Genomic DNA, 24,400 nt, shown 5'->3' with positions numbered 1-24,400 from the left:
ATTTATTTGCTTGCCTAACTACCATTTTGTGTATAGGAGAAAAAAATGAAGTTGGATAAAATAATATTTGGAAATGCTTCCCCTATTGATTGTTGTTGGTAAAGCAGAATTTTGTCTATTAATGATCAATGTATTTCTATGATCTGTACATTATGACAGTTTTTTTTAAAGCATGTCTCTGTTCCTTGAACTTGCTGATGATTTTAAAACAGTATAGATTAAATGAATAGTCATCATATGGTAGTATTTAGTAAAAATCCAATTATGTTTATAGATTTTAATCAGACTATCAATTTTTAATGTTTTAAGCCAAGAAGTCTTTAAATGTTCTTCTGTTCTTTGATCTTGTAGAAGTTAGCTAATGTATTTGTTATATGTTTAAATGATTTCTAATTTTTTCTGTTATGATGGAGGAAACAAGTTGCCTTTTTTTTCCTGAGGCAATTGGGGTTAAGTGACTTGCTGAGTCTCACAGCTAAGAAGTGTTAACTGTCTAAGGACAGTTTTGAACTCATATTCTCCTGACTTCAGGACTGGTCTCTATCCACTGCGCCAACTAGCTGCCCCAAGTTACCATTTTTTAAAAGATATAAAGTTAGGGAGGATTCTGAGAAGATGGAGTGAATTTCAACTTCTCCAGATTTCTCTCCTACCCCCTAAATGGAACAAATTTGTTCCTCAGGATGAACATAGACTGGTGAAAAACCAAGAAGAATTGGGGCAGAACAGGGGTCATTCTGGTACAGCCCAAGAAGATCTGAAGAAAGTTCTGGGGATTAACCCTTGAGTGCAAACACCTTGGACTAGCTCCCAAAAACATTGAGTAGAGAACCCTTGGGGCTACCTGGAAGTGGCTGGAACTTCAATAGGAGCCACAGAAATTTCATCTCCCAGATAGCTTGAGCTGAGGAGTCAGGGATCTGAGTCCAGGACGACTGAGTGAATCTCATCTGATTAGGAATGCCAGGCCCAGTTGTGCTGCAGTGGAAGCCTGGAGCAAGAAGGAACTAATACCTAGTGAGTGCATTTTCATTTCCCAGATAGCTTGAGCTGAGGAGTCAGGGATCTGAGTCCAGGAAGACTGATTGAATCTCATCTGATTAGGAATGCCAGGCCCAGTTGTGCTGTAGTGGAAGCTTGGGGCAAGAAGGAACCAATACCTGGTGAGTGCAGAGAGAATGGGGCAGGGATATTGCTAACTGTGGGTACTTGCTGGAGGGTGGGACTTTTGGTTTAGGATAGGGAATGTTGACATGAAGCTAGAGATACTAACCCCTCACTCTATAATTAGAGGTGCTTACATCTCTAATTATTAAATAAAATAAAATAAAATGAAGTGACAAAAAGAAAGAACCCAATCATAGAAATTTACTGTGGGAAGAGAGAAGACCAGGGTTCCTCTTCAGAGGAGGACACTGAATTTAAAAAAAAAAAAAAAAAAAAAAAAAAAAAAGCTTCTACCCCAAAGAGTGATGTTATATGGCTGGCTCCCTGACCAGAGAGAATTTATAGAACTCAAAAGAGAATTTAAGAATCAAGTGAGAAGACATTGAGAAAAAACTAAAAATAAAAAAATAAAAACCATACAAGAAAAACAAGAAGATTATGAAAAAAAAAGTTAACCAACTATAAAAGAAGATTCAAAGTCTCAAAGATGAAAATAATTCTTTGAAAATTGGAATTGGACAAGGGGAAGCCAGTGAAGTTGCAAGATACCAAGAAATAAAACAGATTCTAAAGAATAAAAAAAATAGAACAGAATGTGAAACATCATATAAGAAAAACAACTAATCTGGGCAACACATCAAGAAGAGAAAAGCTGTGACCTAAACCAAGAGTCTTGGCACAATAATGCAAGAAATAATCCAAAAAAATTGTTCTAGAAGGATAAAACATAAGGGGAATGTAGAAATAGAAGGAAAAAAAAAATCCACTGATCACCACCTCAATGAGATTCCTTGTGGAAAACACATAGGAATATTATTGCCAAATTTCAAAAAACCCAGTTCAAAGAGAAAATTTTCCAAGAAACAAGAAAAAAGCAAGTCAAATACATTGGAGCTCCAGTTAGAATTGTACAGGACTTATCAGCAGCCACAATAAAAAAAAAAACCACCCATAGGTCCTGCAATCATATCTACAGACAATCAAAAGAACTGGGCCTGGGTCCAAAAATATCATATCCAGCTAAATTATTTATAATATTGAATGAGGAAAAAAATGTACATTCAGTGAAACTGCAGATTTTCAGAATTTTTTTCTCAACCAAACCGAAAACACATAAGAGCCAGTATCAAAGATCAATTTCAAGGAACTCAACAAGGACAAATTGTTTATTTATTTTCATGTATGGGAAATGTATACCACATATTTAAGATTGACATCAACCATAGTGTAACTCAAAAGAAAGACTGGGGCAGAGTTAAGGTAAAAATAGTAATTGTTGGACAAATGGGGTGCAGAGGAAGAATAAACACAGAGGCCTTAAAAGAAGTTGGAGGGCTCATAGTGCTAAAAATCTTCTCACATTGAGAATAGGTTAAATAGGCAACATTACATAAATATAGCACCCTCCAAAATCTTTAAAGAAATAATGGGAGAGGAATTTGCAGATGGGAAGGCAAAGAATAAAGGAAGAAGACGTGGCAGGGATCTATAAGTGGGGAGAGGTTAAGTAAGAGCAAGATAAGTTAAGGAGCAGAATTAAAGCAAGAGTCAGCAAGCATAGGAAAGATGTTTATGGGAAATGTATATATGTATGTACATATAAATACATACACACACGTCTACATAGATATTTTCACTATAGCCTACTTGAGTAAATGAAATGGAGAGGGTGGGAAAGAACCAATTAAAAAAACTAGGCAGCAGAGAACAAAAGAACAATTTACAAGGAAGTAAAGAAAAAATGGACACTCATGAATATAATGTCTTATACTGATACACTGGGAACATGACAGTGTTCTTTTTTGTTTTATTTTGTATTTTTTTCTTATTCTGTTTTTTTTTTAATAAAATAAATTAAAATTGAAAAAAAAAGATGACTGGTAGAAAGGTGGGTAGAAACAGTAAGAGAAAGGGGTAAGAAAAGGAATGGCGATAGTAAGAAGGGGCAGGTTGAGGGAGAGGCTAGTCAGAAACAAAACATTACAAGGTGGAACAAGGGACAAGGTGGAAAGAGGGAAAAAGATAATATAGATTGGAGGGAAATAGTATACAGTTGGTAATCATAATTAAACGTGAATGGAATGAATTGTCCCATAAAATGGAAGTAGGTAACAGATTGGATTAAAAACCACAATCCAAAATATGTTGTTTACAGAAAACATATTTGAAACAGAGCAATACATACAGAGTAATGGTAAAAGGCTGGAGCAGAATATATTATGCTTCAATTTAAGCAAATAAAGCAGCGGTAGCAATTTTGATCTCAGATAAAGCAAAAGCAAAAATAGATCTAATTAAAAGATAAGAAAGGAAACTACATCTTGTACCATTGACAATGAAGTGGTATCAATACTAAACTTACATGCACCAAGTGGTATGGCATCCAAATTCTTAAAGAAGTTGAGCCAGTAACAGGAAGAGATAGAAAGCAAAATCATACTATTGGGGGACCTCAACCTTCCCCTCCCAGAATTAGAAAAATCTAGCCACAAAATAAACAAGAAAAAAAATTAGAGAGGTTAATAGTATGTCAAAAAAACTTAAATTTGATAACTCTCTGGAGAAAAGAGTAAGGATAGAAAGGAATACACTTTTTCTCAGTGGCATATGACACCTACACAAAAATTGACCATGTATTGGGGCATAAAAACTTCACAATTTAATGCAGAAAGGCAGAAATAGTAAATGTTTCCTGTTCATATCATAAAGTAATAAAAATTACATTGAACAAAAGGCCAGGGGAAAATAGACTAAAAACCAATTGGAAATGAAATAATCTAATCCTAAAGAGTGACAAAAATTAATGAATTGCAGCCAAAGTAATTCTTAGAGGAAATTTTATATTTTTAAATGCTTACATGAATGAAATAGAGAAAGAAAAGATCAATGAATTGCCATGCAATTAAAAAAGCTAAAAAAGAGAATAAATTAACCCCTCCCTTTCAATTCAGTGCCAAATTAGAAATTCTGAAAAATCAAAGGAGAGAGTAATGACATTTAAAGTAAGAAAACTATTGAACTAATCAATAAAATTAAGAGTTGGTTTTATGATAAAAGCAGCAAAACAGGTAAACCTTTAGTTCATTTGATTATAAAAAGGAAAGAAGAAAAAAAATACCACATTAAAAAAAGACTAATTAAAAATAAAGAGTGAATTTGCCACCAATGAAAAATAAATTAAAGCAACATTAGGATCTGTTTTGCCTAGCTCTATGCCAACATGGATGAATATTTATAAAAATATAAACTGCCCAGGTTAACAGAAGAGAAAATAAATTACTTAAATAGCCCCATTTTAGAAAAAGAAATTGAACAGGCCATCAGTGAACTCCCTAAGAAAAACTTAGTTAGAGCTTGATGGATTTATGTTGGTTTCTTTTCCCAAAACACAGCCAGGTGATAAAAGAGTTCAGATCTTTTATTGTGTTCTTCAGTATAGCCTGGTTAGCTCAGAGGCCTATCTCTCTGCTTGGTTCCAAGAGCTTCACCCGAATGTCTCAAAATCCAAAGGTTTGTCCTTCTGACTCCAGCCAGCACCAAGGTGGAAGATGCAATGAATCTCTTGCCTCAAAGATAGGGCTTGTGGGCTTCCTCCCAGAGTGCTTCTCTCCGATTCCTGGGGATGCTCCCAAGTAACTCTCTCAAGAAAACTCTCTCTAGAACCCAAGAAAAACTCTCTCAAACTCTAAGAGCTTCCTGTATATATTAATTCCTCCTTCTGGAGAGAGAGGGATTCTGAGTTATCTCCCAGAGTGCTCTCTGGCCCTAAGGCAGGTGTGAATTCGGATCTCATACTAAGCCCTGAAATCTCCCAAATGTGTGAACTCCATTGAGTACTTAGATACTTATGAGCTCTCTAAAGGTGTGAACACAAGCATTGTTTCCATCAGTTGTACTTAGTACTTTGTTTCAAGTTCTGGCCCAAAATATCTCCTTCTAAGATCAAATCAATCATATTGAACCATGCAAAATTAGATAATTATTGTCTCTATCAACTCCAATGGCTTAACAGTTTGTAAAGATTCCAACAGATTTACAAAGGAATTCTACTGAATATTTAAATAACAATTCCAATATTATATAAACTTTTTGGAAAAATAGACAAAGAAGGAGTCCTGCCAAATTCCTTCTATGCTGATACCAGTAGGAAGTAGGAAGAGCCAAAACGGAGAAATAAAATTATAGATCAATCTTCCAAATGAATATTGATGCCAAAATTTTAAATAAAATATTAGCAAAAAGGTTATACCTTATCAGTAGGATAATACACTGTGACCAAGTGAATTTATATCAGGAATTGTTCGGTATAAGGAAAACCTTTGACATAATTGACTATATCAATAACAAAACTAAAAGAGATCATATGATAATCTTAATAGATGCAGAAAAATACAGCACCATTCCTATTAAAAACACTAAAGAGAGCATAATAATAAATGGGAGTTTTCCTTAAAATAATAAGCAGCATCTAAAACCCATCAGGAAGCATTATTTGCAATGGTAAGAAGCTAGAAGCATTCCCAATAAGATCAGAGGTGAATCTAGGATACCCATTATCAGCATTGTTATTCAATATTGTACTAGAAATATTGACTATAGCAATAAAAAAAAAGAAGCGAAGGAATTAGAGTAGGCAGTGAGGAAATAAAACTATTATTCTATGCAGATGATACAATGGTATACTTAGAGAATTCTAGGAAATCAACTAAAAAATTATTTGAAATAATCAACAATGTTAGCAAAGTTGCAAGATATAAAATAAACCCACATAAATTATCAGCATTTCTATATGTTACCAACAAAGTCCAGCAGAAAGAGATAGGAAGAGAAATTCCATCTAAAATAATTGTAGACAAAATATTTTGATGTCTGCTTGTCAAGACAAATCCAGGAATTAAATGAACAAAAAGTCAGATCTAAACAACTAGAAAAGAAAATCAATTAATTACTCATGGATAGGCTGAACTAATATAATAAAAATGACAATTCTATTTAAATTAGTCTACTTATTCATTATCAAAATATTTTATAGAGCTAGAAAAAATAACAACAAAATTCATCAGAGGAAAAAAATGTCAAGAATGTCAAGGAAATTAATGAAAAAAAAATACAAAGGAAGGTGACCTCGTAGTACCAGACCTAAAAATTCTGTTATAAAGCAGCAGTCATGAAAACCATCTGATACTGGCTAAGAAATACAGAAGTAGATTAGTGGAATTGGTTAGGTACATAAGACACAATAATTCATTACTACAGTAATCTACTGTTTGAATAACCCAAAGACTCTAGCTTCTAGGATATAAACTCACTGTTTGACAAAGAAACTGTGCTAGGAACACTAAAAAATAGTATATCAGAAAATTGATGTAGACCTTCATCTCACACCTTGTATCAAAATAAGGTTAAAATGGGTATATGATTTAGACATGGGTGATACCATAAATAAATTAGTAGAGCACAGAGATAGTTTACCTATCAAATCTTTGGAGGAAATTATGATCAAACACGAAGTAGAGAACATTATGAAGTACAAAATGGATAATTTTGATTACATTAAACTAAAAATTTTTGCGCAAACAAAACCAATGCAGGCAAGATTAGAAAGAAAACAGAGAGCTGGGGAAAAAAATTTACAGCCAGTATTTATGATTGATACAAGCCTCATTTCTAAAATATATAGAGAATAGAGTCAGATCTTTAAGAATACAAGTTATTTCCCAATTGATAAATACTAGAAGGATTTGAACAATTTTCAGTTGAAGAAATTGATGCCATCTATATAGTCCTATGAAAAAAATGTTCTGAATTATTATTGATTAGAGAAATACAAATTAAAATAATTAAGGTACCACCGCACACCTCTCAGATTTGTTAAGATTACAGGAAAAGATAATGATAAATGTTGGAGGGGATATGGGAATCCACCTAATGCATTGTTGGTGGAGATGTGAACTGATCCAATCATTCTGGAGAGCAGTTTGGAACTATGCCCAAGTTGTGCATACTCTTTGATCCAGCACTGCCATTGCTGCTCTGTATCACAAAGAAATCATAAAAGAGGGAAAAGGACCCACATGTTTGTAGCAGCTCTTTTTGTGGTGGCAAAGAATTGGAAAATGAGTGAATGCCCATCAATTGGGGAATGGCTAAATAAGTTATGTTATATGAAAGTAATGGAATATTATTGTTCTATAAAAGATGGTGAACAGTATCTTATAATTCTCTTTAATTTGCCTTTAAATCCATCTTATTTGGAGTTTTATAATCTTGTGTTTACTGATAGTCTTTTTGATAGAACTCTAACTTAAAATTATTTTCTGTAATGTGTGTTTTCTAAAACAGGGACTTAGTTACTATTGGTCATAAAGGTGGGGTTTATTGGGCATTTTAAGGTTTTATCTCTTTGTTTAGATTTGATATAAATCTTTTCATTCCTTTGTGAATTTTGTCTTGATGAATTTCAGTTCTTTCAAATTCTTTCAAAGCCATGAGATACATTTTTTCCTTCATATTGTGTTGCTATTTCCAGTAGCTACTTTAGCAGAATTAGAGCATTGGTTTTGGGGTTATTTCTTTTTATTACTTTCTTATTATTATATTAGTTTATTTTCATTAGCATATTTTCATTTTTAATCTAAATTTATGATTTTTATGGTGGAAATTTTTCTCTGACCCAAGGTCCTGGAGAGTTGCCTGGGGCATTAAGAAGTTAAATGACTAACTTGTGAGCATAGTTCAGAGGCAGGATTTGAACCCAACTCACTGTCTATTTATTGATATTATTATTAAATTTTTGTTAAGTGCTAATAGTGCCTAAAAGCAATGGCTGCTTTGATGAGAGAACTTAAGAATAAGGAAGGCAAATGGATATACTTTTTTTTTAAAAAATCATCTTTTGTTTGTACAATGGATGATGCTAGTAGCAAATTATTAAAATTTAATCAAATATTCTTTTTTCTGATAACATGATTAAGTAAAAAAGTGGAGTGTGTTCTGTACTATCTGTTTTGATATCTTACTCTTAATTGTTTTTTGAGGATTATGGTCAGTGTTGGTATATATGGATGTTATTGTATTCAATGTCAATATAAAACATAAAAAGTTTTTATTAGCTATTAAGCAGAAACTATAAACAGTCATAAATATGGAAATATGTTTAAAAGGATCACACATGTTTAACCTGTATCAAATTACTTTCTCTATCTTGGGGAGAGGAGAGGTAGGAGAGCATAGGCGAAAAATTTGAAATACAAAGTCTTGCAAAAAAATGAAGTTGAAAACTCTTCTGATGTATTTGGAAAAATAAAATACTATTGTGGGGAAAAAATAATATTTTAAACAAAATAACATGATAGTGATATAAATACTTGTTAATAGGTGCCTGAAGGAAGACCCTGCAACCATGTCTTTGCTCCAGAGAAGTCTTGATCCAGAGAAGACTTTGGGCTTAGTAGATGTACTTTATACAGCTGTGTGGGACTTAAATCGCTGGAAGGAAGGAAGGTATATACCCAGAACTAAAGCATAAGAGGCTATTTACTTTTTTAAAATTTCGATGTCTACATTCATATTTTTGACAGTGTTGCAAAAGTTCATATCTCTTCATAGGGCTTAGAATGTACTTGAATATACAACAAAGGATACAAAACCAAACTGCTTAGGTGACCTTAAGCAATGAGTACTTGCAAGTATCAAATATGACAACATTTTTTAGTTAATTGGTTTTTCTATAAAAATTCTATACTTTAAGGACTTAGGACTTCATTAGTATGGATACTTCCTTTACTGTTGTTGAATACAACTTCTTTGTTACTTGATATAAATATTTGAGAGTGATTGGAGCTAGAAAAATTCCTTACTCTGCACCATATCAGAAGATGCATCTCTCTGTACTTAGCTAAGCTAGTCCACAGATGACAGACATACTTTCTCATACATTCTTCTAGTAGGCCTACACTGAAGACCAAACTAGAAAGTTTAGTAAAACTTGGCAAAACTTACACTCTTATAAGCATAATCTTTAAGAAGCTAGGATCAACTCTATACCTAAATTAGGCATTGAAGAATGGCTGTAGTGAATGAATTTTATCTAAATGCCATTTTACGTGAACTTAGAATAACTTAGGGGGGGAAAACTGCGTATCTAAGGTTCATTTGTAAATCATTCTGAAAAGCATTAGAGTTTATTATGTGTTTTTCTCATGTTCATTGTTTGTTCTTATGTTCTCATGCCAGCTTCTAGTTCTTTCTATTTCCCATCTCTAGCTTCTTTATTCATTTTGTATTTATTTGGATTTGATTAGTTTTCATTTTTTGAATAATCTGGTTTCTGATGCCTCAGCTTTTTCTCCCTTTCTTTGTGGACTCATTTAATGTCTTCTTTTCTGGAAATTTTTATTAGCTTCATTTCTTGTCTTGATGAGACATCTTACTTTGAGGGATAGAAACCTATTAATGTCATTTTTGAAGCTTTTTTTATACACAATAGATATCAAATAGTATTCACTTTTTAAAATCTAATGATCATTTGCTCATTTGTCAAAATTATAAATTTTGGAATGCACTTAAGAAAAGTTAATATTTACTTTAAAAGTTTTAATTTTATTGTTGAAATGTACGATACTATTTTTTCAAATTAAAGAAAATTGGACATATTTCCATTTAAACAGGGAACAAGCTTTGCCTTCTATTCAGATTCAGCTTCAGCGTGAGATCTCTGACTTTGGGAGTCAAGTTGATATGCCTCCTGGAAATGGAAATAAGTCATCAGGAGGTTTACAAAAGACATTCTCAAAACTGACTTCACGGTTTACAAAGAAAACTTCATGTGGCAGTTCCAGCAACAGTGCAAGTTATTCTATCCCAAATACCCCTTCCAAAAATGTTTTCATATCTGGAAGTTCTGAAGACAAAACTAAAATGCCTAATAATATTGATACAAGATTGCAAAGCATTTTGAACATTGGTAATTTTCCAAGGACTGCAGACCCATCATCTCAAAATGCCAGTAATCACATGGTTAATGGCTTTCTAATTGAACATAGGGAAAATTTCTTCAAAGGGGATGATGGTAATGATGACAAAGGTATGAATCTCCCGAGTGATCAGGAAATGCAGGAAGTTATCGATTTTCTGTCTGGTTTCAATATGGGCAAATCCCAACAGGCTTCCCCAATGGTGAAAAGGCGTAATTCTGTTGCATCTACCCCAGCAACTGAGACAAAATCAGGGACACTACAGCCCCCGCAGCCACCATCACAATCAGTGGCACATGTAACTTTGCATCCTTCTCAGCGAGGGTTAGCACAGCAACAGCCACCATCCCCTAAACAGCAGCAGCCACAGATGCAATATTACCAACATCTGCTCCAGCCTCTAGGGCCACAGCAACCACAGCCACAGGCACGGACACCTGGAAAGTGGCTTAGTAGTTCTTCCCAACAGTCCACCCAGGCTATTGGAAGTGGATTGTCTCCTCTTGGCCAGTGGAATAGCCCTGGCCTTTCAGAGCTGAGTCCTGATTTATATAGCTTGGGTCTCGTGAGCAGCTACATGGACAATATGGTGTCTGAGGTATTAGGACAGAAGCCACAAGGACCTAGAAATAACACATGGCCAAATCGTGACCAAAGTGAAGGAGTCTTTGGGATGCTGGGAGAAATTCTGCCTTTTGATCCTGCAGGTATGTATGGACATTCTGGGTGATTTAATGCTCTAATTGAAGACTTAATTAGAATAACACTGAAACTACTCTTAACAAAACCCTACTCTCTTATAGCAGTTCTTGAACCTTGGACTAAATAGGACCTGGGAGCTACTTGTTAACTAAGAGAGTTCATTTATAAACTCTTAATCCTCTCCACACTTTTGCCCTTTGAGAATGATGCTTCTAGTTTTTGCTTTTCCCTCTTCCTTTCCCTTTTTTGACTGTCCTATGGCTTTTAGTGGAGAAACAAAAATGGGGTAAATGTAAAATAAGGAGCTAACTGAGTAAGTAAAGTGTACCTACTAGTGCTTTTCTAAAGTTTTTCCAAAACAGGACATTATTTTTGTCTATTAGCATTTGTAATTTGTTTCTCACTTTGTTATAAAACTCCTAACTATTGTCTTTTTTATTTTTTAGAATATTAAATTTTTAGAAGCATTACTGTTTGATGGCATGGTTTCATTCTAACCTCAAATTTTTAAATTTTTTTTCCCATTTTATAATATAATGATTTATTTCTTATTATTTGCTAGGTACTGAGGATATAAATACAAAAATGAGATAAATGTTGCTCTTGAATAGCTTTCATCTAATAGGAGGAATTAATAATATTTAGAGGAGTGATGGCCAGGGAGAGGTTTGACTTAGGAAATCAGAACAATGATATAGGGAATTTTAAGAGAGTTAATTGGCATTACCCTTAAAATTACCCAAAAAAACCCACCTACCCATAAAAAGGAAGGCAGTTAATGATGTACTATTATGTATTGTGAATTCACAAAAATTAATGTGTTTATTGAATTGTTGAAATAATAATGTCATACATTTTAAGATTCATTTCTTTCATTCAATATCCAAGATTTAATTTATGTCTCTGGATTCGTTTGCACTTGATAGCCACAAAAGACGTTTGATTTTATATCCACAAAAGAAATTACTTTTAGGAGAGTCCAAAAGAAAAACCTCCGATGATCTACAGTAGCATAATTACAACAGAGAAAGTAACAATTTCATTTCATGTATCTAGGAAGCCACGTTCCCATTCTTTGACAAATAGGATAGATTTCTCATACAGTGGGTTACTAAAAGTACTCAACATAAGGGAAGCCAAGCTACTAGGAGTTAATGCTGGTTGCCTTTTTGTCATGATCATTTTCTAGCTACTTCATTCTTTAATATAACTTGCTGTTGGTGTTTTAAATAATCTTAAGATGAAAAGATATGTATACTCTTAAACACTGTACAATAAAGAAGTTTATATTGACTTTGGAAAATTATTCAGTAAAAGAGCATTCTTTTTTTTTCTTTCTCACAAATCCACATACTTACTGATACGCTTACTGATAATGTACTGTCTCTATTATCTGGCTAGGCTATGGTGGATAATCCACTTGGGAAAGAATGGAGAATTGACTCTGCTATAATATTGGTCTTTTGAGGGTTAATATCTCCTGAAGCTTTTTGTTTGTTTTGTGCCAGGGTAGACAACCAAGCTTAAGGGCTTAAAAGACCATGATTAATCATAGTGGAAAAGAAATGAATATGTCAGTAGAGACCTAACAATTGGCTTGTCTTTTTGTGTTCAGTTGGCTCAGACCCAGAGTTTGCCCGGTATGTAGCTGGGGTAAGCCAGGCTTTGCAGCAGAAACGGCAAGCCCAGCATGTTCGTCGCCCTGGCAACGCACGGAACAACTGGCCTCTTCTGGATGATGCCCATCGTACCTGGCCGTTTCCTGAGTATTTCACAGAAGGGTGAGTGCTGATAACATGAGGTAGCACTACTGCAAAACCCAGAATAAGAATTGTTTGTTCATAGGGCAAGCCCGAGAGATCATTGTTCTCAAAATAGAAATGGAAGAGGTGGGTTTTTTGAGGGGTAGCCCTTAAACTAATGTTTGGATTGTGGGGGGGTGGAGAGAGTTGAGAAATAGAGAATTTCTTTTGTTATAAATCCAGATGTTATAGATCTTTGCTATTTTATGTTCAATGTAGTGATATATCTCCTGAACACACATGTTAAATATGAAATGATTTTAAAACAGGTTTTTTTCCTTAAGTTTGATTGTCCTGTGTGAAGGATTACATTTGATTCAATTTTTTAAATATGTAGGTATCTCACATTACATGTTATAAATAATAAGTGTGAAATGTAGCACATTTCCAGTTTTACCTATTAGGAACAGAGATAAGAATTTACCTGTGTTATTTTCAAAGAATTATAGCTCATATTTAACTATTGGCTATTTAAAAGTATTTCTAATATCATTTCATTTGTGCCTCCCTATGATCCTATAAATCGTCAGTTCAGGCAATATCATTACCATATTATAGTAAAATAATTCTAGTTCAAGGTGGTTGTTACCTGCCCAGTGCCACTTTTAGTAAGCATATGATTAACTTTAACTTCTTTTATCTGTTACATGAATAGTTGCCCTTTAAGACCTCAAAATTTATCTTCAGAGAAACCAGAATGTCTTTTAACATTTTTGAGTAGTTCAGAATCTGAAAATATAAAGTATAGACCTATAGATTTTAGGGAGTGTTAGGAAATACAGCACCAAAAAAAAACATTATTTAGGAATATAATTGAAGAAATCTGTTTTGCTACATGGTAATGTGAGGCCTCAAAGCATTTAATGAAATATGTAATGTATCTAGGCCAGAATCCTGTATTTTCCTTAACTATAAAATAAAAGACAAGGAAAGGACTCCTGCTATTATTACAGACTTGAAATGAGGATTTTAACTAAATTTTTTTTTTCTTTCAGTGACATGATAAATAATAGTTGGTCAGGCACCCAGGGAGACTCTGCCAGCTCAAGTGATGAGACATCCTCTGCTAATGGTGACAGTTTATTTTCCATGTTTTCGGGGCCAGATCTTGTTGCTGCTGTTAAGCAGAGAAGGTAAGAATATAAAGCTAATATCCTGTAGAAGTAACTGTGGCTTTGCTGTCCTTGCTCTTTTAATATGAGCTAGAAAATTTATTTTTGTGAAAAGCATTTTCACAAATTCTTTCTCCAAATAAAGCAGCTACATCTTTATTGGAAAGTCTTCACAAACGGGTTTTGTAAAACAGAAGTTCTTAGTCTATATGACGTGTCTGTGGAACATGTTGAGGGGCTTCTTCAGGGGCTTAACTGCATGCTACATTATATAGGGAATCTGTTTTGAAATGGAATGAAAACAAATATATAATAAGGTGTCATTATTATTGAGTAAATTCCACATGGTGATAAAGGAGTAATGGTACTGACAAAAAACAGACTTTGGATAGGCATCTTAAAGATAAGTCCCCTCCAATAAAATATCAGAAAGAGCCCATGACTTATGCAGGTGTTTAGGTTTCAACTTTAGTTGGCATCATATTTTCTTGCAAAGCTACTTTTTCCACTAAGTAATAATGTGACTTTTTACAGATTACTTAAATTCTTAGGGTCTCATTTTCTCAATTTGTAGAATGAATTGGTTAGACTAGTTAATCTATAAGACTTCTTCTAGCTCTAATATTCCATTTTTATATGACTGATATTCAGTTGTTATCCATTACATGTATATTAAATACATACTAAGTACAATACTGGGAGAGATTCAAAGATAATAAGATTTGGTCCCTGACTTTCAGGAGCTACTATTTTAGTAGGGAGAGATATATTCACAAATAAATACACAAATTACATTATAGGTAAGTTAGTCTATTAAAGAAACAAAGTACTGTGAGATTGGATGAGGGGAAAAAGCACTTAGGCTTTTTGGGATCAGGGAAAACTTAGTTTTAACTGGAGCTTAAAAGGTGAATGGATAATGTCAAAAGGTAGATTTGTGTATAGCATATGTATCTTAAGGAAAATAGCATAAGCAAAGTATAGTGGTGGTAGAGAGCATAGAATGATATAAAGTACCTTAAGAAGGAATACTGTGAGTTTAAGATGGAGAAGTAGATTGGAGATGGATTGTTAAGGATCTTGAACATCAGCATAAGTAGTTTAGAATTTTTTTAGTTATCAATAAAGAGCCCCTGAAAATTGTTGAGTTGTGGAGTAGTTTTTACTAGAAAGACCAGATTCTTAACAGTGGGAGGGATGGTTTGGTGGATGGGATATCTTAGGATCATAGATCCAGAATGGGGAGAGATCTCAGAGATCAATTATTGAGGCCTAAAGAGACTTAAGTGACTTGTGTGAGTCCTACATAAATAGTGAACATCAAGGCAATATTTGAACTCAGATACTTTTGATTGCAGGAAGGAGAAGACAGTGAAATCAGAGGAAGTTAGGAAGAAACTAAGGCAGTAGAAAGCATTCTGGGAGTCACAAGTCTTAGGTTGGAATTCCAGTTGTGTCTTTTACTACACAAACCTATGTGTCCCCAGGCAAATTTACTTCTTGGGATCTTAGCTTCCTCTTTTGAAAATTGAGGAGTTCAGACTAGTTGACCTCTAAGACCTTTCTTAGCTTCAAATCTATGATCCTGAGATAAATAATGAAAATAGTCTCAGATTTGAACAGGATTGTTAAAGTTCTCAGCTGTGTCTTCCAGGATAGTGCATCGGTGGTAAGTATTGGATTATTTCTTCCCACAACACTACTATGTTGTCTTATGAATCATGAAATCTCCCTCCTCACTGAACCAGGAGTATCACTTGTGAGTATTAGTTTAGATTGTAATAAGCATACCAAAGTGCCTTAGCTTTCCAGAGCTTTACACTGTAAACTTTTCTTCAGTACATTGCTTGTGATCCACACCAGCATGATGCAGTGTAAAGAGGACTAGATTCAGAAAGCTCCAGTGTGCATTCTGATTTGGTCTCTTAATAGCCATGGGATCTAAAGCCTGTCACTTGATCTTTCTTGTCCTTAGCTATTTCATCAGTTTAAAAGGGGGGCGGGGGGGAGAAGGGGGGAAAACTAAGAAGTCCTTTTCAATGTTAAATTTCTTGTCTTGTAGCCATAATTTTGGTATGTAGCATTTGGAAGACACTCCAGTATTTGTTAATAAATTTATTAAAATTATATGTCATTGTATCTTCCATATAGTAGGCTTCCAATATATATTTACTTGATTTGAAAATAGATAGTAGGTACATCTTGGAGGTAAAACTGGCACTTCTTAACATTAGACTGAAATATATTACATTTTTTTGAGAATTTAAATCTCTATCACTAGAAGGTGATTTTTTTTTTTTTTTTTTTGTATGTCTAGTTTGGTTGCAAAATGCTTTTATTTCTAGGTTGTGTGTAAGGAAGGTATTGTAGAAACAATAATTCATTATTTAAATGTCAGTTATTACTATTCTGTCTTTTGCAATCAAAAAAGTTCTCTGACTAGGAGAAAGTCTTTTTTTGTTGTTGCTGGAGTATAAAGCCTTAAACTATTTGGTACTTATTTGGTATTTATTGCCTACTTTACTGAGTAAGCTTTGACAAAATTATAATACCCATTCCTATTAAAAAAAAAAAAAAGCATAGTAATAAATGGAGTTTTTCTTAAAATGGTAAGCAGTGGGGCAGCTAGGTGGTGTGCAGTGGATAAAATACCAGCCCTGAAGTTAGGAGGATCTCATTTCAAATCTGGCCTCAGACACAACACTTGCTAATTGTGTAATCCTGGGCAAATCAATTAATCCTAATTGCCTCAAGGGAAAAAAAAAAAAAGTAAGCAGTACGGATCTAACCAAAAGTAAGCATTATCTATAATGGGGAATAAATCAGAAGCCTTTCCCATAAGATCCAGAGTGAAGCAAGTATGTTCATTATCAGCATTATACTGGAAAGGCTAGCTATAATACTACAAGAAAAAGAAATTGAAGGAATAAGCATAAGCAACAAGGAAAGAAAATATCACTTTTTTGCAGATGATAAGAGGGTATGTTTAAGAGAACTCTAAGAGAATCAACCAAAGCTAGTTGAAACAAGTAAAAACTTTAGGAGACTTGAAGGATATAAAAGAAACTCATACAAATCATCAGCATTTCTATGTAGTACCAATAAAACCAAGTAGAAAGAGAGAAAGAAAAATTTCATTTAAAATAACTATAAACAATATATAAAGAGTATGTCTGCCAATACACAAACAGGAATTATGTGAACCCAATTACTAATTGAATCAGCTTTGATTGGGTAAAGTTCGTAGCTGAAAAATGTATGGCTTTTAGGGGGGGAAAATTGCTTTTGTGTGCCTCATATAAAGGTGACCAAATAGCATTGGAATCTTGAGGGTAAAGTTTACAATGTTTGTGAAAAAGGTTGTTAGCATACAGCTTTTTATTTTTGTAACGAGACTCGATTTAAAATATTTTAAGGCTTTTCTTTCATGAAGATTGAAAGACTCTACATTGTCCACAAGTTTGTCAGTCTTTAGATTCAATCATCTTTCATTATTCTAGGAGGTTGAAATGGAGTACTAAATAACTATCATAAGCACATTCTCCCCTTGTACTGCTCCACTAACAAGTCCCAGGGATACAGTTTTAATATACTCTATTCCTGTGGTCATCTTTTGATTGGGTGTAAGATAATGATAGAGTTAAGTTTTCTTGAAAGATCTTTTATACAAGTAATGATTCCTCAGTCTTGTTGAACATTTAAAAAAAAAAATCAAGGACCTCACAATAGCTGCTTGAAGAACAGCATAACTCCTAAAAATAAGTAATGAATATTGAGTGATTACAAAATGGCTTTTGTTGTTCCAGGAAACACAGTAGTGGTGAACGAGAGACTACCACACTACCATCACCACCTCTTCTTTCCACAGTGGATGACCTAAATCAGGTATGGACTGACAATTCTTTCTCACTTGTACAATAGCAGTCACTGTTTTATGCAATGGGATGGACGAGGCTATGAATGTAGATTTAAGTGCACTAGGATGTCTCTAAGTGTCTTAAAATATTTATTAAAATAAAATATTAACCCTATATTAAGATAATTTTGATATATGGCAAATTATCTTACCAGCCCAGAAATTATAGCTTCATGCTCCAATCAGGTACAATGAAAAGTAAAGCTTAATTATAGGTAAGTTGTATAAAATTCAGAAATTATATTTAAAAGAAAAAATGTCTCAATATAAACATTTACATTACAATTTTCTTTTTTTTCTTTAAACATTCAAGAAGCATTTATAAAACTTCTGTTGAATTACCATGTATTGTGCTAGGAATTGGTGATATAAACAAAAATCAAATAGTCTCTGTCATTAGAAACTTATGTTCTAACAGGGAAAATAGCATGCACATATAGAAGTATGCACACAATATATACCAAATAATGGAAGTGGGGAAAGAAGAATTGGTCCTAGCAATAAAGAGGATCAGGAAAAGTTACATAGATAAGATGGTTATTGAGAGAACTTAGAAGGAAACTAAGGATTCTTTTATTTATTTATAATAGCTTTTTATTTTTCCAAATACATGCAAAGATAGTGTTCAGCATTCACTTTAGCAAAACATTGTATTCCAAATTTTTCTCCCCACCACATCATCCACCCCTTCTCATAAATAGCAAGCAATGCAATATAGGGAACTAAGGATTCTAAAAGGTAAAAAAGTGTTATAGAATGAGTATATTCCTGACATATGGTACAGCTAAGAGATGAGAGATAGAATATCATATTTGAGCAATAGCAAGTCATTTTGCACCGTGAGGAGAGTGAAAGGGAGTAGTATATAACAAGAAGGAGTAGATAGGGTCAAGTTGTTAAGGATTTTAAATGCCAGTCAAGGGTTTATAATGTTTCCTACAGCTAATAAAGAGTCATTGATGTTCATCAAGGAAAGGAATAACATGGTCAGCATTGTGCTTTAGAAAATACATTTTGGCAGGAGTATGGAGGATGAATTGGAGAGAGAATGACTTGAGGCAGGAGACCAATTAAGAGTTCTTCTAATGAATAATGGAAGGCAACTACATGGCACAGTGGCATAATAGCATTTGCCTCCCACAGTTGTTGTGAGGATCAAATGAGATAAAAATTATAAAATCCTTAGCATGGTGTCTGGCACATGGTAAGCACTATATTGTTGTTATTAACTTTAAAACCAAGCAAGATTATAAGGACCTAAACTAGTATGGGGGCCATGTGGTAAGAGTGAAAGGAACAGATGTGAGAAATATAGAATAAATGTGGAGTGAAAGAGTGAATCAGTAAAGATGAGAACTTGAGTGACTGAAAAGATTCATAGAAATTGATTTACACTCCAGCTTCTTAAATTGTAGTCTGTGACCCCATATGGGTCTTGTAACTGAATGTGGAGGTCATGAAATTTATTATTTATATACCTATATACCCAGCATCAAGTAAAAATTTCTCTGAGCCAAGGGGTTGCAAGTGGAAAAAGCTTTAAAAGTTCTGATTTACATGATCTGAATAGAAATGGAAAAGTTCAGGAGAGGAGTTAGTGTGAAGAATAAGATAAAGAGTTTTGCTTTGGATATATTGTGTTTAAGGCACTTTTGAAAATTCCAGTAAGCACTATGCAATACCGAAATGTTCCAAGAGAGAATAGGAGCAGATATATAGGTCTAGGAATCATTTTCTTAAATATAAGTGAACCATGGAACTAGATGACACTGAAAGCCCAAGTCCAGGCCCAATCACAGGCACAGGGACAGCAGGAAACAATCCAGCACAACCCATGAATAAGGGCTTTAAGTCTTTTCCAATAAAGCAAGAGCATAGACCATCCTACCTCCATCAGTACTAATGGCTGACACATCAGGATACTGGTTATCTCATCAGTGGTGATGGGTTGCCATGAGTGGCCTTCACAGTTCTATGAGAAGATGAAACTATTTTGTGGACATTCCATTTAAGACATGCCATTATACCTGGTTACGTCTACAAAGGAGGATCCCATTGAAATTGACAGAAATAGGCTCAGCTGTTGAGCCAAAACCCCCCCACAAAACACTGTTTTTGTTAGGCACACAATGCAATTCAAACTGTAACAGAAGAGCTTTTAAAATGTATATAGAGAGAGGAAATGAATGAATGTGTATCTGTTATTTCTGTTTTTAGCATTTTATATCTTTTCAAATAGATAATATTACTTTAAAATTTGGAAGACATTTGCCAGATATGTCATGATAATATATTTTATAAGCACTTGCAATATACTGGAGATGCCTCATTAATAAGAAATAAGAAAAACATGATTCACATGTTTAGGAGAAAAGATTTTTATCAGGAAGAGTAAGATCAAGAAGGTTGATTGGGGGGGGGGGGGGGGGGCAGCCAGGTGGCACAGAGCAGGAGCCTTGAAGTCAGGAGGACCTGAGCTCAAATCTGGTCTCAGACACTTAATACTTCCTAGTTGTGTGACCCTGGGCAAGTCACTTAACCCCAATTGCCTCAGCAAAAAAAAAAAAAAATAATAAAAAAATAAAAATAGAGAGAGAAGGGGTGATATGGGTGCTATTATTATTTTTTTAATAAGTTTTATTTACATAGTCAGGATCAAATATTTCCAAGTTGGTGATGAGTCTTTTGGCTATTGCAAAGGGGGAAAAACATAACTGAAGCCACATTCTTATTTTGCACTTAGCAAGTTACAGTCAGCCAGACACTTTAAAATTTCCCTTGTTTCTATAAATCCTGGCATAAGTAGCTGTTATTGATCATAGAAGAAGATAAGGGTTCTCGGCATTCATCTTCTTCCTCTTCCACTTCCCCAAATGCTATAAAGAGAGTCTTTTTTTTTTTTTTTTTTTTTTTTTTTTTTTTTTTTTTTTAAGAATCAAAAGAATGCTGGAGTTCTAATACATGTGAACATGCAATAGGTAGAATCTTGAGTGGTTTCCCTTTCAAACAGCAAACAACCCAGAGAACAATTCAAGGAATGAATTCTGCTGGGCCTTGACTAGTGTTACTCTGGTAAGATTGACACCTTTTTGGAAAAGTTTGTGCTAAAAACCAAAACTTTAATTTGTTTTTTTCTTAGCAGGATAATAAAACCAAAACGTGGCCTCCAAAGGCCCCTTGGCAGCATCCTTCACCTCTAACCAACACACTGCCCAGTCAGAGCCCATCTTTGTATCATATTACCAATCCTGTCAGCCAGTGGAATGACACAATGCAAATTTTACAGTCACCGGTTTGGTCAACAGCTGGTGATTGTGCTCCATCAACAGGAATTTCCTCTACGTTTGCCTATGGGCAGCAAGCCCAGGCCCAGGTGCAGGCGCAGGCACAGCAGGCAGCAGCCCAGCACAAACCCATGAACAAGGGCTTTAAGTCTTTTCCAGTGAAGCAAGAGCGCAGACCATCCTACCTACATCAGTACTAATGGCTGACACATCAGAAGGATACTGGTTGTCTCATCAGCGGTGACGGGTTGCCATAAGTGGCCTTCACAGTTCTATGAGAAGATGAAGCTATTTTGTGGACATTCCGTTTGATAAGACATGTCATTATGCCTGGTTACTTCTACAAAGGAGGATCCCATTGAAATTGACAGAGATAGGCTCAGCTGTTGAGCAAATGCGGCCACTATTTTTGTTAGGCACACAACGCAGTTCAGACTGTAACATAGAAAAGCTTTGAAAATGTGTATATTACCTTTACTTTCTAAACCTTTTTTTAAAAATATTGCTAAAAAATACTACCATACCAAACACTATTTTATAGCTATTTTTTCATATAGATTTATAGTTAAAACATCTCTTGCCTAAAATGCATTTACTATTTTAAAATAACAAATGTAGTGGTCGGAGTTTTGCTCAACATTGTCCTTACTTAAGTTTATATGTAAAATGAGCAAATGATGAAACCTTTGTATCCCAAGGTGAGCAACTTAGGCCCTGTGGGTTTTCTGTGGGAGTGACAACCAGCATTTTTCAAAGTATATCCTTGGAGATAGGTAGTTTGAGCTCTGTTTAAAAAGCATCGTCAATCTGAAGATTGCAGTATTGTCCTACCAAAAGATCATCTAGGACTTCTAAATGAGATTCACAAATGGCAGTAGTTACCTACATAAGGTAAACATGTTTTCATTTGGTCAGATGGAAAGTTGATTTGATTCACAATTGGATACTTTTCCATTTAGCCAAAAGCCTTGTCAACTTTGTCTTCCTTTAACATGACAAACTAAAGCAGTTAAAAAGACAACTTCACTATTTAAGTCTTTTTTCAGACACTATATTTACAGTAATATTTGTGAGCTGGCTCAGAAAAAAAAAACATTAAAATTTGAGGAGGAATTAGTTAAAGACAGTGCTGCTTTTGAAGTAAAAGAAAAAAGAGAGCTCTGTCCAGTTAATATGTGCCATTAAATAGATATTACCTGTGGAATTAGAAATATTTTCCAACCAAAGTGGATTTAGAAGAGTTGAATGGTGCTTACATTGAGAAACAATGATAAATATATGTATAGTTACCCATTGTACATTAATTGAGGTTACAGAAGATTCTTTATATAAAGCTTATTTAAATTTTCATATTTCATTTTTGAAAGAGTCTAACTGATTAAAATCCACAATATTTTCTGGTATGAAAGTTTTGACAGTATTAATCTTATTTTTATATTTTCTTAAATCATTATACCATTCTAATATGTGTTAACTACCAGTAAATGGGATATAAGTTTTAATGCCATATAAACTTTTTTCAGCAAAAATAGTAATAGCATTTATGTTCTCATTTTTATAGACATAAATGAATCTTATATTTAAAGATACCAAAAAAGGATATACAAAACACTAATATAGAGTTATTCAGGGTGTCTCAGCCCAACCTACACCTTTTCTGTTGTATGATGCTGGGTCAAAGTTTTGACCCCAGAATGTGATTTTGTGTGTTGTTCGAAAATGCCAATGTTGCCTGTATTTATGATATTGTCACCATGTTTTCTGAAAATTCACACTCACCATGTTTACAGAGAATTGTTTGCTGTACATAGACTTTTTACAGGAATGTGCTTCGCACAGTCATTGTGTGGCTTTTGTCTGTGTAAATTGTCACAGTGTCTGCATTCGTTTTACTTTGGATGTTCTCCTGCTGCAATTGTTTGTGACTGTTTTGCTTGACAGATGATGTTTGGTTTCCGAAAGTAACATGTCCACAGTGCCCTGAATCCAAAGTTCTATTACACTGAAATACCATGATTCATCAATGTCTGCCCAAAGGTCTCTTTTCCAGATGGGTAGTTCTTTCTGCTCTGACTTACTGCTCAGCATAGGTGCCATCCCTATTTCCTTTTTCCAATTTATTTGTGCTTTGAATTAAGGCATTTTTTTTTACCTGGAATCAGAGTGAGCTGTGGAGATTGCTAAATGAAACCATTGGTGTGTCTCTGCATGGGTGCTATGTCCCTGGAGTCCGAGTGAGCTGTGCAGGCTGTGTGAGGTGAAGCTGTTTGTGTGTGTCTCTGCATCGGTGCTATGTCCCCAGCTTCCAGTCCTTCTGAGCCCTGGTGCTTCCAGGTGATGTTTGTGGCAGACAAGCCCTGCTACAAAGGGGCTTGTCATCCACTGCTGAGTACAAAGGCTCGGTGCTTTCTGATGTCACGTTAACCTGCCCTTACTGCAGTGCTTCATGTGAATCGTTCAGTGCTTCTGAACTGGAACTGTATATTTTGTATTTTACTTCTAATGCTCCTGTAAGTAAAATAACTATTTGCTTTATTAAAGATATACATTTAATAATATGCTGTAGCTTGCTTTAAGATGAACTCTGACTTCCCAACTAGCAGACTTTATGTTTATTGTTCTTTGCTTTGAAAGTCAAGTCCAGTCCTTTAACTTGCCATTTTTTGAATTTTTCCTCTAAAGTCAAATCTTGCCTTTCACATGACTTTTAAATCATGTTTAACAAAAATTTACTTATGAACCAAAATCAGAAGTATAATATAAACTACAAGGAACTCTTTTCATCTTTACATTGTTAAAGAGACTTCCTTAGCAGCTTTGCAATGTATGTGAAATCCGTAATCTCACCAGACCATGCCTTTTGTAGAGAAAGGGAAAGAGATCTGAATTCTCCAGCATGGTCCTATTATTTGCTCAGGTCTTTGATCATTTCTTCTTTAGATAGCTTTTTCCTTTCTTCTAACTTCAGTGATGTTCTCTAAATGCCTGGTCAGGTGGTAAATGCTTATAATTTGAGAATCCCCAAGAAAAGAATTTTTGCCTTTGATTCTATTATGCCATCTTCCTAGCTATACCTCCTCCCTCACAGTGAGAAACCTGGCTGCCTTGTATATAGGATTTAAGAAACAAAATTTCCTATGTGGCTAAAACAACTCTGAGGTTGTCCTGAAAAACAAACAATGAATCTCACAAGATAAAGGTTGTATTCTGTAATATATATGTTTTCAGCAATAGTATTTGCTTCCATTTAAAGGTGGGAAGTATTAAGATGCGAAAACAGTCATATTAGCTATATGTTATCCATGAAAGGGGGAAATGGCACTGGTTTTGGAGACAGAAGAAATGAATTTTATGGAGTCCTAATTCTTCAAAAAAGTATTTGTATGACCTTGCTATTTAACTTCCCTGAGCCCCAGTTTCTTCATCTTAAAATGATGGGTTG

The 24,400-nt window shown here is 34.4% G+C and overlaps 1 protein-coding gene across 4 annotated transcripts in view; it reads left to right on the top strand.

The window, feature by feature from the left end:
- Positions 1–23,516, top strand: part of KIAA0355 (KIAA0355 ortholog) — a 136,825-nt gene extending 113,309 nt beyond the window's left edge. For 3 of the 4 annotated variants that reach the window (XM_023494139.2, XM_031954362.1, XM_023494140.2), the window contains exons 9-14: positions 8,545–8,670; positions 9,837–10,849; positions 12,460–12,625; positions 13,642–13,779; positions 17,565–17,643; positions 20,814–23,516. In XM_023494139.2, the coding sequence (XP_023349907.1) occupies positions 8,545–8,670; positions 9,837–10,849; positions 12,460–12,625; positions 13,642–13,779; positions 17,565–17,643; positions 20,814–21,158 (1,867 nt within the window). In that variant the 3' untranslated portion in view covers positions 21,159–23,516. The remainder of the gene's footprint in view (positions 1–8,544; positions 8,671–9,836; positions 10,850–12,459; positions 12,626–13,641; positions 13,780–17,564; positions 17,644–20,813) is intronic. The other variant, XM_003757178.4, reaches the window with a different exon arrangement.
- Positions 23,517–24,400: the final 884 nt, after the last annotated feature.

This window comes from Sarcophilus harrisii, chromosome 2 (genome assembly GCF_902635505.1).
Source record: "Sarcophilus harrisii chromosome 2, mSarHar1.11, whole genome shotgun sequence".
Taxonomy (NCBI): domain Eukaryota; kingdom Metazoa; phylum Chordata; class Mammalia; order Dasyuromorphia; family Dasyuridae; genus Sarcophilus; species Sarcophilus harrisii.
Note: the sequence above shows the minus strand (reverse complement) of the source record. Positions and strands in the feature narration are given on the sequence as shown.